At 41.0% G+C, this 13106-nt stretch overlaps 9 protein-coding genes across 9 annotated transcripts; 3 read left to right on the top strand and 6 right to left on the bottom strand. All coding sequences in view use genetic code 12, as the record gives it.

The window, feature by feature from the left end:
• Positions 1-49: 49 nt before the first annotated feature.
• FGR34 (Fgr34p) lies at positions 50-1678 on the bottom strand (the record flags this gene model as incomplete). The annotated part of the gene is made up of 1 exon (XM_051752502.1): positions 50-1678. The coding sequence occupies one exon, from the start codon at positions 1676-1678 to the stop codon at positions 50-52; it is 1629 nt and encodes a 542-aa protein (XP_051608552.1).
• Positions 1679-1905: 227 nt separating this feature from the next.
• On the bottom strand, positions 1906-3093 carry MSS51 (Mss51p; the record flags this gene model as incomplete). The annotated part of the gene is made up of 1 exon (XM_051752501.1): positions 1906-3093. One exon carries the CDS (start codon positions 3091-3093, stop codon positions 1906-1908), a length of 1188 nt encoding a protein of 395 aa, XP_051608551.1.
• Positions 3094-3369: 276 nt separating this feature from the next.
• On the bottom strand, positions 3370-4806 carry KGF57_003114 (uncharacterized protein; the record flags this gene model as incomplete). Its single annotated transcript, XM_051752500.1, has 1 exon — positions 3370-4806. The coding sequence occupies one exon, from the start codon at positions 4804-4806 to the stop codon at positions 3370-3372; it is 1437 nt and encodes a 478-aa protein (XP_051608550.1).
• A 236-nt stretch (positions 4807-5042) lies between these two features.
• On the top strand, positions 5043-5324 carry KGF57_003113 (uncharacterized protein; the record flags this gene model as incomplete). Its single annotated transcript, XM_051752499.1, has 1 exon — positions 5043-5324. One exon carries the CDS (start codon positions 5043-5045, stop codon positions 5322-5324), a length of 282 nt encoding a protein of 93 aa, XP_051608549.1.
• Positions 5325-5463: 139 nt separating this feature from the next.
• Positions 5464-6828, top strand: KGF57_003112 (U2 snRNP complex subunit; the record flags this gene model as incomplete). The annotated part of the gene is made up of 1 exon (XM_051752498.1): positions 5464-6828. One exon carries the CDS (start codon positions 5464-5466, stop codon positions 6826-6828), a length of 1365 nt encoding a protein of 454 aa, XP_051608548.1.
• A 162-nt stretch (positions 6829-6990) lies between these two features.
• Positions 6991-9159, bottom strand: KGF57_003111 (uncharacterized protein; the record flags this gene model as incomplete). Its single annotated transcript, XM_051752497.1, has 1 exon — positions 6991-9159. One exon carries the CDS (start codon positions 9157-9159, stop codon positions 6991-6993), a length of 2169 nt encoding a protein of 722 aa, XP_051608547.1.
• A 528-nt stretch (positions 9160-9687) lies between these two features.
• On the bottom strand, positions 9688-10248 carry KGF57_003110 (uncharacterized protein; the record flags this gene model as incomplete). Its single annotated transcript, XM_051752496.1, has 1 exon — positions 9688-10248. The coding sequence occupies one exon, from the start codon at positions 10246-10248 to the stop codon at positions 9688-9690; it is 561 nt and encodes a 186-aa protein (XP_051608546.1).
• Positions 10249-10369: 121 nt separating this feature from the next.
• On the top strand, positions 10370-11092 carry KGF57_003109 (uncharacterized protein; the record flags this gene model as incomplete). Its single annotated transcript, XM_051752495.1, has 1 exon — positions 10370-11092. The coding sequence occupies one exon, from the start codon at positions 10370-10372 to the stop codon at positions 11090-11092; it is 723 nt and encodes a 240-aa protein (XP_051608545.1).
• A 130-nt stretch (positions 11093-11222) lies between these two features.
• Positions 11223-12770, bottom strand: CHT3 (Cht3p; the record flags this gene model as incomplete). Its single annotated transcript, XM_051752494.1, has 1 exon — positions 11223-12770. One exon carries the CDS (start codon positions 12768-12770, stop codon positions 11223-11225), a length of 1548 nt encoding a protein of 515 aa, XP_051608544.1.
• Positions 12771-13106: the final 336 nt, after the last annotated feature.

The following is a 13106-nucleotide window of genomic DNA, read 5'->3' as shown; positions in this document are numbered from 1 at the left end:
TTCTATTTTTATATAATCAAGTATATTACTGCTTATAAACTGACATCAATTACGAAAATGGTACAAATCTATCAAATTCCCTGTTCAAGAGCTCGAAATGCTCATCTGACAACGATAAATGCTTGACGTAAAGCTTGTTGAATACATCAAAAGTGACTTTCAAAACCTTGTAGTAATTAACCAAAATCTCGTATTTTTCCTCCTCTTCGCTCATTGTCTCTAGGGTCTCAAATACTGATTCCAATTCCATTTTCTCTGGGAGGTTGAAGCTTGGTGAAGTGTGCTTTTTATTGTATTCATGAACAAGCAGCAACACGAGATCATAGAACCGACGCACTTTATCCTGAAACATTTTCAACTCCATGCGTTTCCGTTTATGCAACTCTTCGTAAAGTCTCATTTGAAAAACAGGCAGTATTGACAAGATATAAATCAAAGCATCCTTCCACAAATCTTCAAAGTTTGATGCAATCACAAGATACCAGTTGGGTTCATTGCTCATGATGTACTCAAAGTCCCAAGTGCGAGAAACTACAATTCCCACTAGCTCGTTTTGCACCCTATTAACAAACTCGGCCAATATCTGTCTGGTCCGTGCCAATGTACGAACCCCTTGAATAAAATTTTGCGTTGCTGGAGGTTGACGAGCCAATTCTGCGTCGGGTTCTAGAAGTCTTTGCACTCGATTCTCTCCGGTGAAGAACAAGACGTAAATATTGAACAACACAAGTACTGCAATCACATACTTGATCCAATTTTCTTGGATGTGTTTATTAGGTCTGTAGCCAAGTACAAACAATGCAAGTGCAATTTTAGCTGCAAGCAGAAGAAAACGGCCACCCGTGGCCACTACTCGTTGCAATACGTCGTCATCTTGAGCTGGGTGTATTTCACGCTCATTCTCTTGTGATGGTGCCACGTTTGCAGAATTGTGCAACACTACTTTCACCTTTTGCAGTTTGAAAACAGAGTCGACTTTGGCAATCCCCGCAGGACTCAATAGAATATACGGCTGTTGTCCATCCTTGTCGACTATGATACATTGCGACGTGTTTAAAGCAACTTTTTCATTGAGGTTTGAGCTTGAGGATAATTCAAACATTTTTTGGGACAAGTCGTCTTGATCGACTAGCTTAGTGGCTCCATGGCCGTCTGAGATTGACTCATAAGTACGGCCAGTCAAGTGCCATACACAGCCGTCGCCTGCGACAATTTTCATTGGCTCCACCACTGCCATATCGGGTGCTACTGTGTCTTCATTTTGTAAGCTCTGCGCCTCTTGATCCGTTATCGGTGGGAATTCAAATCTGTCATCTGCAGTTATATCGTGCCAGAATTCTCGACTTAATATTCCATTGAAGGCAGCCTTGAGTTGAAGAGTGATTGGAATCACATTGTTCATTTGTTGGATTTCGTCAACAGTAAGCTCAAGAGCATCAGGAACACTACTCTCATCAGTATTCAAGTCGTTTGAAAGAGCCCTTTCCCGAAACGACAACACTACCTGCTCATAAAACGTCCTTGTAACTTGTCGTTCGTCCAATCTTTGAATGATTGCTTGCTTCAATTCCTTCATTGTTGTTGCAGCATTGATTTCAAATAACGATCGCTCATTCTGAAGATTTCGCTCATTGGATTGCAATACTATGTGAAGTCTAAGGCGAGGTGCTTCGTCCATGGTGTTGTGGATGGATCAGATTGTGAATGTGTAATGTTGTATTACGTGGTTTGAAGAATCTCGGTCTCGTTTTTTATTTTTATTTTTTTTTATTTTTTCATTTTCGGGGGTGGGGTAGGGAGTGCAATAATTTCCAAGTACTACGATGTCCTTCTTCCACATCTGTGATTTCGTTTCCACTTCTATAGGTATATTCACAGGATTTATTCCTACTGCTATTTACAAACTCACACCTTGATGGCATGATATCTCTTACCCCTGAACCCAAAGATTTGACTGTTCAAATTGAAAGTCTCTGTAGGATTGGCATCAACAAGATCCAATTTTGTACAAGCAAACTTGTTGTCTGATTTCTGCATGAGCCAGTCCATCTCATCATGAAGTGGATGCTGCTTCAACCAGTCAATTTCCTTTTGAATATCCTCTTCATGGAAACCAGTAACATAAATTGGACATTTCGACTCCAATAACCCTTTCAATGACTTGTCCCAGTGTATATGATCAGCAGTTTGAAAGCCAGGGTGGAAAAGGAAGAAAACATCCAAGTAAGGGTCAAAGGGGAATAGGTCGCCCATGTCGTAAAGTTCATTAAAGTATTGAGGGTGGTGATGGATAGTGATTTGGTCATCGAATCGTTCAACCAATGGTTTTCCACTGGGGGTGATAACAGGCGCAAACGATCTTGTTTCCTTGTCGTAATATGATTCTGGACCAATCAAGTGTATTTCAAACTTGCTTTTGGGGAACAAGTACCCAAATTGTTTCCATACGTATCCAGGCAACATGGATTCCATTCTAGGGCCCAAAAGGAATATCCTCATTGGTCTTTCCTTGAAATGCGTCACCCCTTCAACTGACTTCTGGTAGGGAGGGTACAACGTATACCGCAACGCCCCCAACGATTTAGCTCCCTCAACAGTAACTGGACCCTTGGGCTCAATTTGATACGGCGAAAATTTGTACAAAATGGATCCAATAGTCATCGGGTATGTGAGAACCTTGGTGGCTGCTGCCAAATTGAACTCATCATTCATTGGTGGAAAGTCTCTAGTGTAAAAGAATGAATCCCAATCACTCATGTTGATCATAAAATCTCTCTCTTGTTCCCCTGGAAATGCAAACTCCTCAAATTTTCTCCCAGATCTCAAATCATGTTCGTACAAGTTGACTTTTTTTAAAAGGTTGTATTTCTTCTTTGCATGGTATTCAGTATCATTTTCCCAAGCTTCTTTTGATGCATGTGTGGGTATTCCCGAATACGGGCATACGAAATTGACTGGTTTTTGCGTTACTGGACAAAGCGCTTTGGCTCTGATAAGCGCTGCGTGTGTGCGAATGTCCTCATATGGTGACTCATCCCAGCTGTACAATTTCCTCTCATCTTTCTCCTTGCTTGGATCGTTCATGGATAACATTTTCCAAAACAATGAAAATTTCCGGCAATGCGATATGCGGTTTGGTAAAGATCGCCTGCATATGTGGCTCATGGAGTACATCATTTGTGGGATGTGGGATGTGTGAACTGTAGCTGACTATGCAAAAGAACTGGTTTTCAAGGCTGTACTGTAGCAAAGTTTGGTTTGGTTAATCCATAAAGAGGTGGAAATTTTTTTTTTGTCATCCCATATAGACAATAAGAGAGAGAGAGAGAAACCCAAATTCCATCAGGTAGCGTTAGCACTATATACCATCTACTTTGCTTCACCTCTTTTGAAGAACTCAAAATTCCAATACTCATTTGGATGATCAAAGTAGTCCAGACCGACATCAAAGCTCAGAGCAATTTCCTTTTCAACAGCATAGAATCTCTGAATTTCAACCTCGTTATTATTTTGTTTCCCATCGCGGGTTATTTTGAACAAGGCAACAAAGTTACCAAATAAATCATACATTTCAAGCCAATAGATAAACGAGTCATTCCATTGGAGTGTCAATGCCACATTGTCATTTATCATTATTGGCGATGGAAATTTTCTATCCAAGGAATTGAGAAATTGTTTGCCAAATTGGTCGAGCAAGTATGCCTTGTCCTTGTTGTTGGCGTTTATTGCAATCACTCTTGTACGCCAATACGGCACATCCCGTTTATACTCTGGCTTCAAAGCTCCAAGATAAAATCCATCACCAATAGGGTTGATGATAAATTGGTTCAAATCGATTTTTTCGTTCTTGACTTTGGCAACTTGTGACCCAATGACAGACTGGTTATAGTTGAAAAAAGTGTCGTATGAAACATCATCAACCGACGAGTTTGTACTTCCCTCTATCTTTTTGCATGTTATATCTATTATATTCTCTTGAATCAAGTTCTTCCTAAATTCTTCAATTCGACAAAGTCCAGGTACATTGACAATCATTTGATATTGGCATGTCTTGATCTCTTGAATATCGATAATACCTGGCCTTCCAAAATCTTCATCACACTTGTACACAATGTCAATTGATCTCGGTTGCAAAGTCAAATCGCAAATTTCTCCGTTGCCCAATGTATGTTTAATAAACTTCTGCGCATTTGTTGAATAGTCAACTTCGTCATCGCCAAAAGAGCTGAATTCACCTTCAAATACAACAAAGTCTCTGGGATCTAGCACAACTTTTTGATTACCATTTTGATTTCTTATTTCAGTTTGTTTGTAAGACTTTACATTGGGGAATTTTCCAAGCACGTACACATGGTTTGGCAATTGTGCCTTATGTTGACCACTCACAAAGTCAATGACATCTTCATGGAATTGCATAATTTTATCACCAAAACAATACCCCACGGTCCAGTAACCTGCCTGTATGTTGAACTCCAATGTACAATTCCCGTTATCGAATGTTTCCTGAATGATATCTATAGCAGCCTGCTTCAACTCAAATGTAGTGCTTGAATGTATCGGTTTGGACACATTGACCTCCTTATCGGCAGGTAGGTGGCATACGTAGGGTTCAATTTCTTGGTTCGAGGTTAGGGATATTATCTCAAATTGACCCAGCAGGAATTTCTGCTGTGCTAGCGAATGTGCCACGTCAACCGGTATTCGAGCATTGTCAAAAACTATGCGATTCTTTAATGGCTGGGGTGAATGTAGTAGTGCTGAAGTGAGACAAAGCAGGCTGATGAATAGAATTGTGGGTAATTGCATCGGCAACTTATGGGATGGATAAAGAAAACTGAGGTGGCTGAATCAAGGAGGTTGTGAGCGCTTTGCTTTTCAAAATTTCCCAAAACCAAAAAAGATTGTTTTCAAATCTCCGAAGTTGCAAGAAACAGGTAGTACACGACAAATACTATACAAGGTAGCAAATACAGCACTTACAACTTGTCCACTGCAACTCAATACGATATCACATTCACTAAGCAACCCATCATTGCATTCAAATGTCTACGAATCTGCAAGAAACACCTGCACAAGAATCCAACTCCCTCCAAGGTCTTTCCACGCCCAACTTGAACGGATCTGCATCAAATGAAACACGACAGAATTTGATGATCTCGATGACTGCTACTGAGAAGAAATCTACGGCGTTTGATGTAGCCCATGAAATAGAGCGTGAACTAGCGAAAGCAGCAAAGATACTAGAGAAGAACGAACGAGAAATAACGTCAAGGATTGATGCCACATTGGCAAGAGTTTCGGCTTTGCAACTGAAGGGGAAGTGAGAGAAACGTGCATATCAAGGTATATGTACCGGGTGTGTATCAAAGTGGATGGTTGTTTTTCTTAGTGGTACATAGAAAAAAAAAAAAAAACCAAAAAAACATCCTAACACGGAGTAGATTACATGGAATTCATCATCAAATGTCTGTGAAGAGATCCAAGAATCAAATACGTAGAGAAAGGCTCAAGAAGAGGAAACTTGAGGAGAAGAATGTGGAGAATAGTGACAAAAAGGACACCTCGCCAGAACTTACACGAGGTCCAACCTCATCTGGATCCAACGCAACAGAACACCAACCAACTACTTCAATTCCAGATATAAAAATAGATGAAAATGACCCCCTACTACAGCAGTTTGGATCCGTTTTGGCAAAATTCAATCCTCCTCTGCCCAAAGAGGGAGGATTTCAAGTTGTCGAAAGTCTGAACAAACATTCGTATACTGACGAAGAGGATGATGATGATGCATCAGATGAATCCGATAAAGACGACGAAACACAGAAATCCATCTCCTTGTCAAAACGACAATTGAGGCTACGAAATAAAGTGCCTCTATCATCCCTCAAAATGTCTACACACCGACCGGAAATTGTCGAACCAACCGATGCCGACGCTCTAGATCCATACTTGCTAGTGCACATTAAATCACAGCCCAACATCGTACCCGTCCCATCACACTGGAGCTCCAAGCGTGATTACCTTTCATCAAAACGTGGCATAGAAAGACCGCCGTTCCAATTACCGAAATTCATTAGAGATACAGGCATAGAGGAAATGCGCCTGACTGTTCCGGGAACTGGTGGTGACGATGGCCGTACGTTGAAGCAACAGCAACGTGATCGAGTTCAAGTGAAATTGGGAAGATTGGACATGGATTACGAGAAGCTATACCGGGCGTTTTTCCAAAACCAAACCAAGCCGAGATTATCCGCGTTTGGTGAATTGTACGAAGAGGGCAAGGAGTTGGTTGATGAGTTGACCAATGAGGCGAAACATTATAAACCAGGTGTGGTTTCAAAAACGTTGAGAAAGGCGTTGGGCATGAATGAGCATGATTTGAGCATTGCTCCTGCGTGGGTTATAATTATGAAGGATATTGGTAAGCCGCCGTCTTATCGGGATTTGATTATTCCTGGTGTGGATGAGGAGTATAATAATGGTGGGTATAGAGATAGGCATGCAGATGGGGAGGCACGAATTGAGCATTGGGGGAGAATCAAGTCAGTTGTGGAGGACGATAGTGAGGAGGAGGATGAGGAGGAGGAGGAGGAGGAAGAGGAGGAAGATAGAGACGAGAATGCCGTGGAGAATGAAAAAGATGGCAATGAAAAGAGAGAGTTACAAGAAGCAGATAGTATTGAAACTGCACCTGTCGTCATTGATAATGACAGTAGCAGCGATGATGATGATGATGATGATGATGATGATTCCACTAAAAAACTGTCTCTCAAAGACGTGCTATTTAAGATGTTTGAAAATGAAAAGCCACCTGAATCAGATTCTTAGCATTCGGTAATCTCCCACCACACCAAATTGCAACACTAATACTGTATTTTTTTATAGATTTAATGTACACGAATAACGTATGTAATGCTGCAGAAGGAATAAACAAAAAATTATGCTAAACTTGAAATGAAAAATGAACTTTGTCTCCAACCATTTGACTTCTTAAAAGTTGATGGCAGGTTTTTCATCCTTTATTTTGTCTATTTTAGCACCAAATGCAGCAACACATTTAGCCATGGTTGGTGAAGATCTAGATATGACATCGGTAAAGTAAAAGTTTGAAATTGGATTCTTCAAAGGCTCACCAATAGCTTTAGCATTCTTGTTCTTGTTGACCAAGTCAAGGAATCCAATTTGAGCAATTTCAGAAGAAACAGGCTCAACAACATCGTGTCTTACCAAATGTGGGGCAATTTCACCCAATCTCAACCTTACAGACACAAGATCGTCGTATGGCAATGCAGCACCCAAGTATTCAGACAAGGCTCTGATGATCTTCCAGTCCTCACGTGCTACTCCAGGTGGGTTGGTTGCAGCTCTAGTAATTTGGGTTCTTCCTTCAGTGTTTACATAAGTGGCGGATTTCTCAGTGTACGCCGAACCAGGCAAAATGACATCGGCGAATGAAGCACCAACATCACCGTGATGACCTTGGTACACGACAAATGCATCCTTTGGGATCTCTGCGTTGGAGATTTCATCGGCACCTAACAAATAAATGAATTTCGGAGTGGCTGCAGATTGTTCAGTGGACAAGTTTTGGAATCCAATATCCAATGCAGCTGCTCTTGAAGCTTCACGATGCAACAAGTTGACACCGTTCCATTCGTCAGTGTTGAAGTTTTTGTGTTTTGATGCAAATTCACCCACGGTGTTGTAAATTGCCTGAGCGTCCTTGGAGTCGGCCACACCTGAACCAACAATGATTAATGGTTTTGAAGCCTTGGATAATTTTGCACCAAATTCACCCTCGAGTGCCTTTTTGAGATCATTGACGTTGTCACCCAATCTGGTAACATCAAAAGTGGAGTCAAATTCTTGACCAACGGATGCAATTTCCAAGCCTGATCTCAACCATACTTTTCTTATTCTTGTGTTTAATGTAGCAGCTTCGAATCTTGGGTTTGTTCCAACCAAAAGAATTTGATCAGCATCTTCTATTCCATCAATTGTGGAGTTGAAGATGTAGTTTGATCTAATGTCCACACCATGTGCATCAACAGCTTGTGGTACATCGGTGGTGACATTTTCAGAACCCAACTTGTTAACCAAATCCTTCAAGGCAATCAAGGATTCAGCATCGACTAAAGCACCAGCAACAGCTTTCAATTCACCATTTTGTGGCTTAATCTTGGAGTATGCGGCGGCAATGGTTGACAACGCTTCATCCCAAGTGGAGGTTTCGAATTTATCGCCATTTCTAATCAAAGGAGTGGTCAAACGCTGAGTTTTCAAACCGTCACAAGCAAACCTGGTCTTGTCGGAAATCCATTCTTCATTGACATCATCGTTCAATCTAGGCAACACTCTCATGACTTCGATACCTCTGCAATCAACTCTAACGTTTGATCCTACGGCATCCAACACATCAATGGTTTCAGTTCTCTTTAATTCCCATGGTCTGGCTCTGAATGCATAAGGCTTCGAAGTCAAGGCACCAACAGGACACAAGTCAATGATATTACCCGACATTTCAGAATTGATATTTCTTTCAATATAAGTTCCAATTTGCATATCATTACCTCTACCAGAAGTACCAAATTCAGGAGCACCAGCAACGTCATTCATGAAACGAACACATCTAGTACAGTGGATACATCTATTCATGGAAGTTTTCACCAATGGTCCAATGGCCTTGTTTTCAACAGCTCTTTTACCAACCAACTCCTTAAATCTACCACGATCGGACCCATATCTTTGAGACTGTTCTTGTAAATCACATTCACCACCTTGATCACAAATTGGACAATCCAATGGATGGTTTTCCAACAACATTTCCGTCACTCCCTCTCTTGCCTTTTTAATTCTTTCTGAATCAGTGTGGACAACCATACCATTTTGTACAGGCATAGCACAAGAAGCAATCAATTTGGGCATTCTTTCAACGTCAACTAAACACATACGACAGTTACCAGCAATGGCTAATTTGTCATGGTAGCAATAACGGGGGATTTGAACACCGGCTAATTGTGCTGCTTGAATGATGGATGAGCCTGCTTCGACGGAAACTTTTCTGCCGTCAACGGTGACTTCAACTTCTGCTAGTCTTTTTGCAGAGGCAGAGATGTGACGTTTTGATGATCTGAGGATGTGAGACCTTATTGAAAGCATTTGCGTGGGAATGTGTGTACGGATGATGCTAAAGGGCCTACTGGTTTCTTTTAATGACTGGTGTAAGGAAAGACTTTTTTTTTTTAATGAAAAGTTGATGAAGTGTAGCTTTGGTTTGTTTGTGTGTGTGTGTGTGTGTGTGTGTGGTTGCTAGAGTGTTGAATGTCTATCGTGTAATGTAGTTTGAGATTGTTAAAACTTTTCAAAAGAGTGATTGGTAGCAGTTTACTGTATTATGTGTAATATGTGTATGCTGTGTGTAGTAATAGATTTTTACTTGTCTTTGATTCGTTAATTAGTATCACTACCGCTACCATCTACTTATTCAAACTACACTTTATAATTTTAGTGTCGTGCAATGTCAATAACTTAAAAACGACACCAAATTTTTACGACATTAAGGGTTTGCAACACTATATGCAACTACAATCGACAGTAGTTAAGTTAGCTAACAAAACATAGTGTTGGGTAAAGAAAACACTCCCTCAGCTACTTCTAACTTCCTTGAGCTACACAAGCTCCTTTCCTCTAACTTCCTTGTTCAGCGGTAGCAGCACCACCACCACCACCACCAGCAAACATAAAAATAATTAATGGAGGCACCACATACATCCAATTCTTTTGTATCCAAGACCTATTATCGACTGGCACCTCGATCCCTTCTCCTCCTCCTCCATTCTTTTGTTCCTCTCTTGGCTTATTAATCGAGGCTGGAGTCAAATTCGGTCCTGGTGCAACAAGTATTTTGTGTTTTACCACCTTTGGCTCATTCAACTTGTCGTCGAAGGATAACGATAACCTTTCCACATCACCATCACCATCAAGAAATAGATGAAAGACGGCGTGGCTCAAGTTTGCTAAGTTTGTATGGTAGCTAAAGCAGTCATGGTGGTGGATGTCTTTAGTGCCAATACAATAACCATACTCTTTTTGTAAGTCCGTCTCCATTAAGTAAACCAATTCATTCTCAATGTACCCAATTGGATTTGACTCTGTTCCATCAAGAGGCCTTATAAACAAATTGACTCTCTTCGAGGACACAGCCGAAATCAAAAGGGCCCAAGAAATAAATTTTACGATTGAAATCATGGTTTGTGGATTGTGAGTAGTAAATCTGCGTCTGTTCCCCAATTTGAGATCTGAAACTGAAAAGTTTTCGTTCCGCCGCGTCTTTTGCAAATTGATCAACATTTTCCCCCCCTGCAATCCGATGAACTGTTGTCAACTACTCTTGAAGAGATATTACAGCTCAAGTCAAGTGTTTGCAGATGTGGCTCGGTATTTGATTTATTGCAAGCTCAGTGAAGTGAATACCAACTCCACGGTGTTTCGTGGCACTTTATACGAATACTATGTCAAGAATCTACTTGAAACAAAATTACATGCCAAATATATGGTCAGATGTGGAGGCTCCTACGACAATGGGATTGACATTATAGGCAAATGGGATCTCCTTCCATTCTACCAAGAGTCATTGAGGTTGAGCAGAGACGGAACCGAGCAGAAATTATACACTTCATCACTTCTTCACCACCTTCCAAATTCTTCTTTACAAAAGCGACCGCCAATTTCTTTGCTGAATGACGTACATTTGGTGGTCCAGTGCAAGAATACCAAGAAGAGGCCAGGAGCAGCAGAAGTCCGACAGTTGTCCGGAGTATTAGAGTATCATAAATTCCACAAGAAGAGGACCGTTATGATGATGGTCAGTCCCCATCCGTTGACACTACAAGGTATATCTCAATTGAATAAATCGTCCTATTCAATGGTAAATCTAGTTGCTTCACCGTTAAGTAACGCTAGTGATGAATATGACTACGAACATTGGAAAGGAGGTGACTTGATGTCGGTATACTTGAATCGTACTGCCACAAAAGTTCTTAGTGGGTTGAGAATGGAACAACAGTTGTCACAACTTACAAAATCACGTTAACTAAAAGAAAAAGTGGGGGTATAAGATCATTATATTAAGAAAACAATTACAAAACTGAAGAAGGGAAAAACTAATGTGTAGGAAAAAGCAATGTCTTGTTGCCCTTTTTTTTTCTTTTTTTTTTTTTTTTCTAAATGGTTGTGGTTGGTGGCGGTCCGTATATTGTTTGAAGATTGTATCTCGTGGTGATGATGTTGTAAAATGTGGAAATGGTGGTCATTGTGGTTGGTGCAAACACAACCGAGGTGAATACATTTGTTGGTGTTGAGAGTGATGTTTGTAAAGTTGAAGGTGATGTCAAGGAAGTTGGTGAAGACGAAGAGGAGGACGGTGGTGAAAGCAATGTGCTCTTTTGGGTATCAGTAGTTTCGGAAATGGTGTTTTTTTGAGTATTTGTGACAGATTGAATAGGTGAATTGGTTGAGTCAGTAGTGGTGAGATCGGCATTGTGAGTTGAGGAGATCAACGTGAGGGAAGAACTGGACGTGATGACCGTACTGGAAGAACTGGTGGACCTTGGCGAGCTTGAGATGCTGGAACTACTTGAAGTACTGGTGGAACTAGTGGTGCTGGTAGCACTCGATGAGCTTGATGAGCTGGTGATTCTTGAGGAACTGCTAGTAGTGGTGGTTTCACTTATGTATGTCGTTGAAGTTGTGGTGATTGTGGTCGTAGTGGTGGTGGTGGTGCTATCAGAAGACGAAACAGCAGCAGCTTGGAACATATCATCATTATTCACCAATCGCTTCATATTTTCAACAAAGTTACCATTCGTATCAGTATTATCCCAAGCTGCAGACACATCCCACATCGAAATGCCTCCGAAATGCTCGCTTGACTTGATATCGCTTGTCAAGTAATCCTCAATCAATTCTGGTGGGTTGTAACCGGATCCAGCAGCTCTAATTGAACCTGGAACACCAACAAACAATTTGACGTTCGTGTTTGGACTGGTATTCTCAGCATAGTCCAACCAAGTATCCCAATTGAACCAGCTTGTGCCCAAATTACAATAGTTGTTGTAAAATTGAATAAAGACGAAATCAATAAAGCTTTCCTGTAACAAGTTGCCGACGGATGCGTCAGGGTATGGACATTGAGGTGCAGCACCTAGGTAATACCTCTTGGATGAATCAGTTGCAAAAATTGTCCGCAATTCGTCCGCCATGGCAGCATACCCGGTACTGATATGATTTTCGATATCGAAATCAAACCCGTCAAGAATAGCACCACCGAATGGTCTTTCGGCAGCAGACAAGGCATCCGAATTACCAAATAAATCCCAAACGGTATGAGCAAACTCTCTAGCTTGATCATCAGAGCTGAAGCCATACGCACCTGAAGCACCACCCAAAGAAAGCAAGATAATCTTTCCCTTGGCTTGACAAGATTGGATATCAGCGGCAATAGTGTCACATTTCAAGATTCCGTCTGGTGTGAATGTACCTTCACAAGCGTTGGCAAAGTTCAATTGAACCGGGTTGGGGAACACATGCATAAATGATAAAATGACAATATCAACAGCATCGGAGTCACAGTAGTATGATAATCGTTGTTGACCGCCCCCGGAGTTTTGACCCCAGTATACGGCAACATTGGAATTACTAGTGGGATCAAATGCAAACGCAGCAGTTGCAAACACAGCAATAATGGAAATGAATTGGAATAATCTCGACATCTATGGGACAATGACAGGTGTGAGATGTAGTGGAACACAATGAGGGTATGGTATCTGTTTTATTTTATTTTATTTTATTGAAAATCTGAAGGAATGAATCTTACCACCTTATTTGCTCTTTTCAAAATATTGGAAAAAGGGGTGAGTGGGTATTAAGGAAGATGGACGGTGCGGGTATAATATCACTTGGAGGTGGGGTATACTGGCGCTGGTGCTTTAAACGTAGTGGAGCTTCTAATGAAAATAACAAAAGAAAGAAACTTTAGAATTGCTTCCAGGCGAAGAGGTTATTTGGTCGAGTATTTAAATGGGAGAAAGAGAATCTGAAAGACAATG

The sequence above is a fragment of the Candida theae genome (assembly GCF_024610275.1).
Source record: "Candida theae strain CBS 12239 chromosome Unknown scaffold2, whole genome shotgun sequence".
NCBI lineage: Eukaryota > Fungi > Ascomycota > Pichiomycetes > Serinales > Debaryomycetaceae > Lodderomyces > Lodderomyces theae.
The sequence above is the reverse complement of the archived record's forward strand: the minus strand, read 5'-3'. Positions and strand labels throughout refer to the sequence as shown.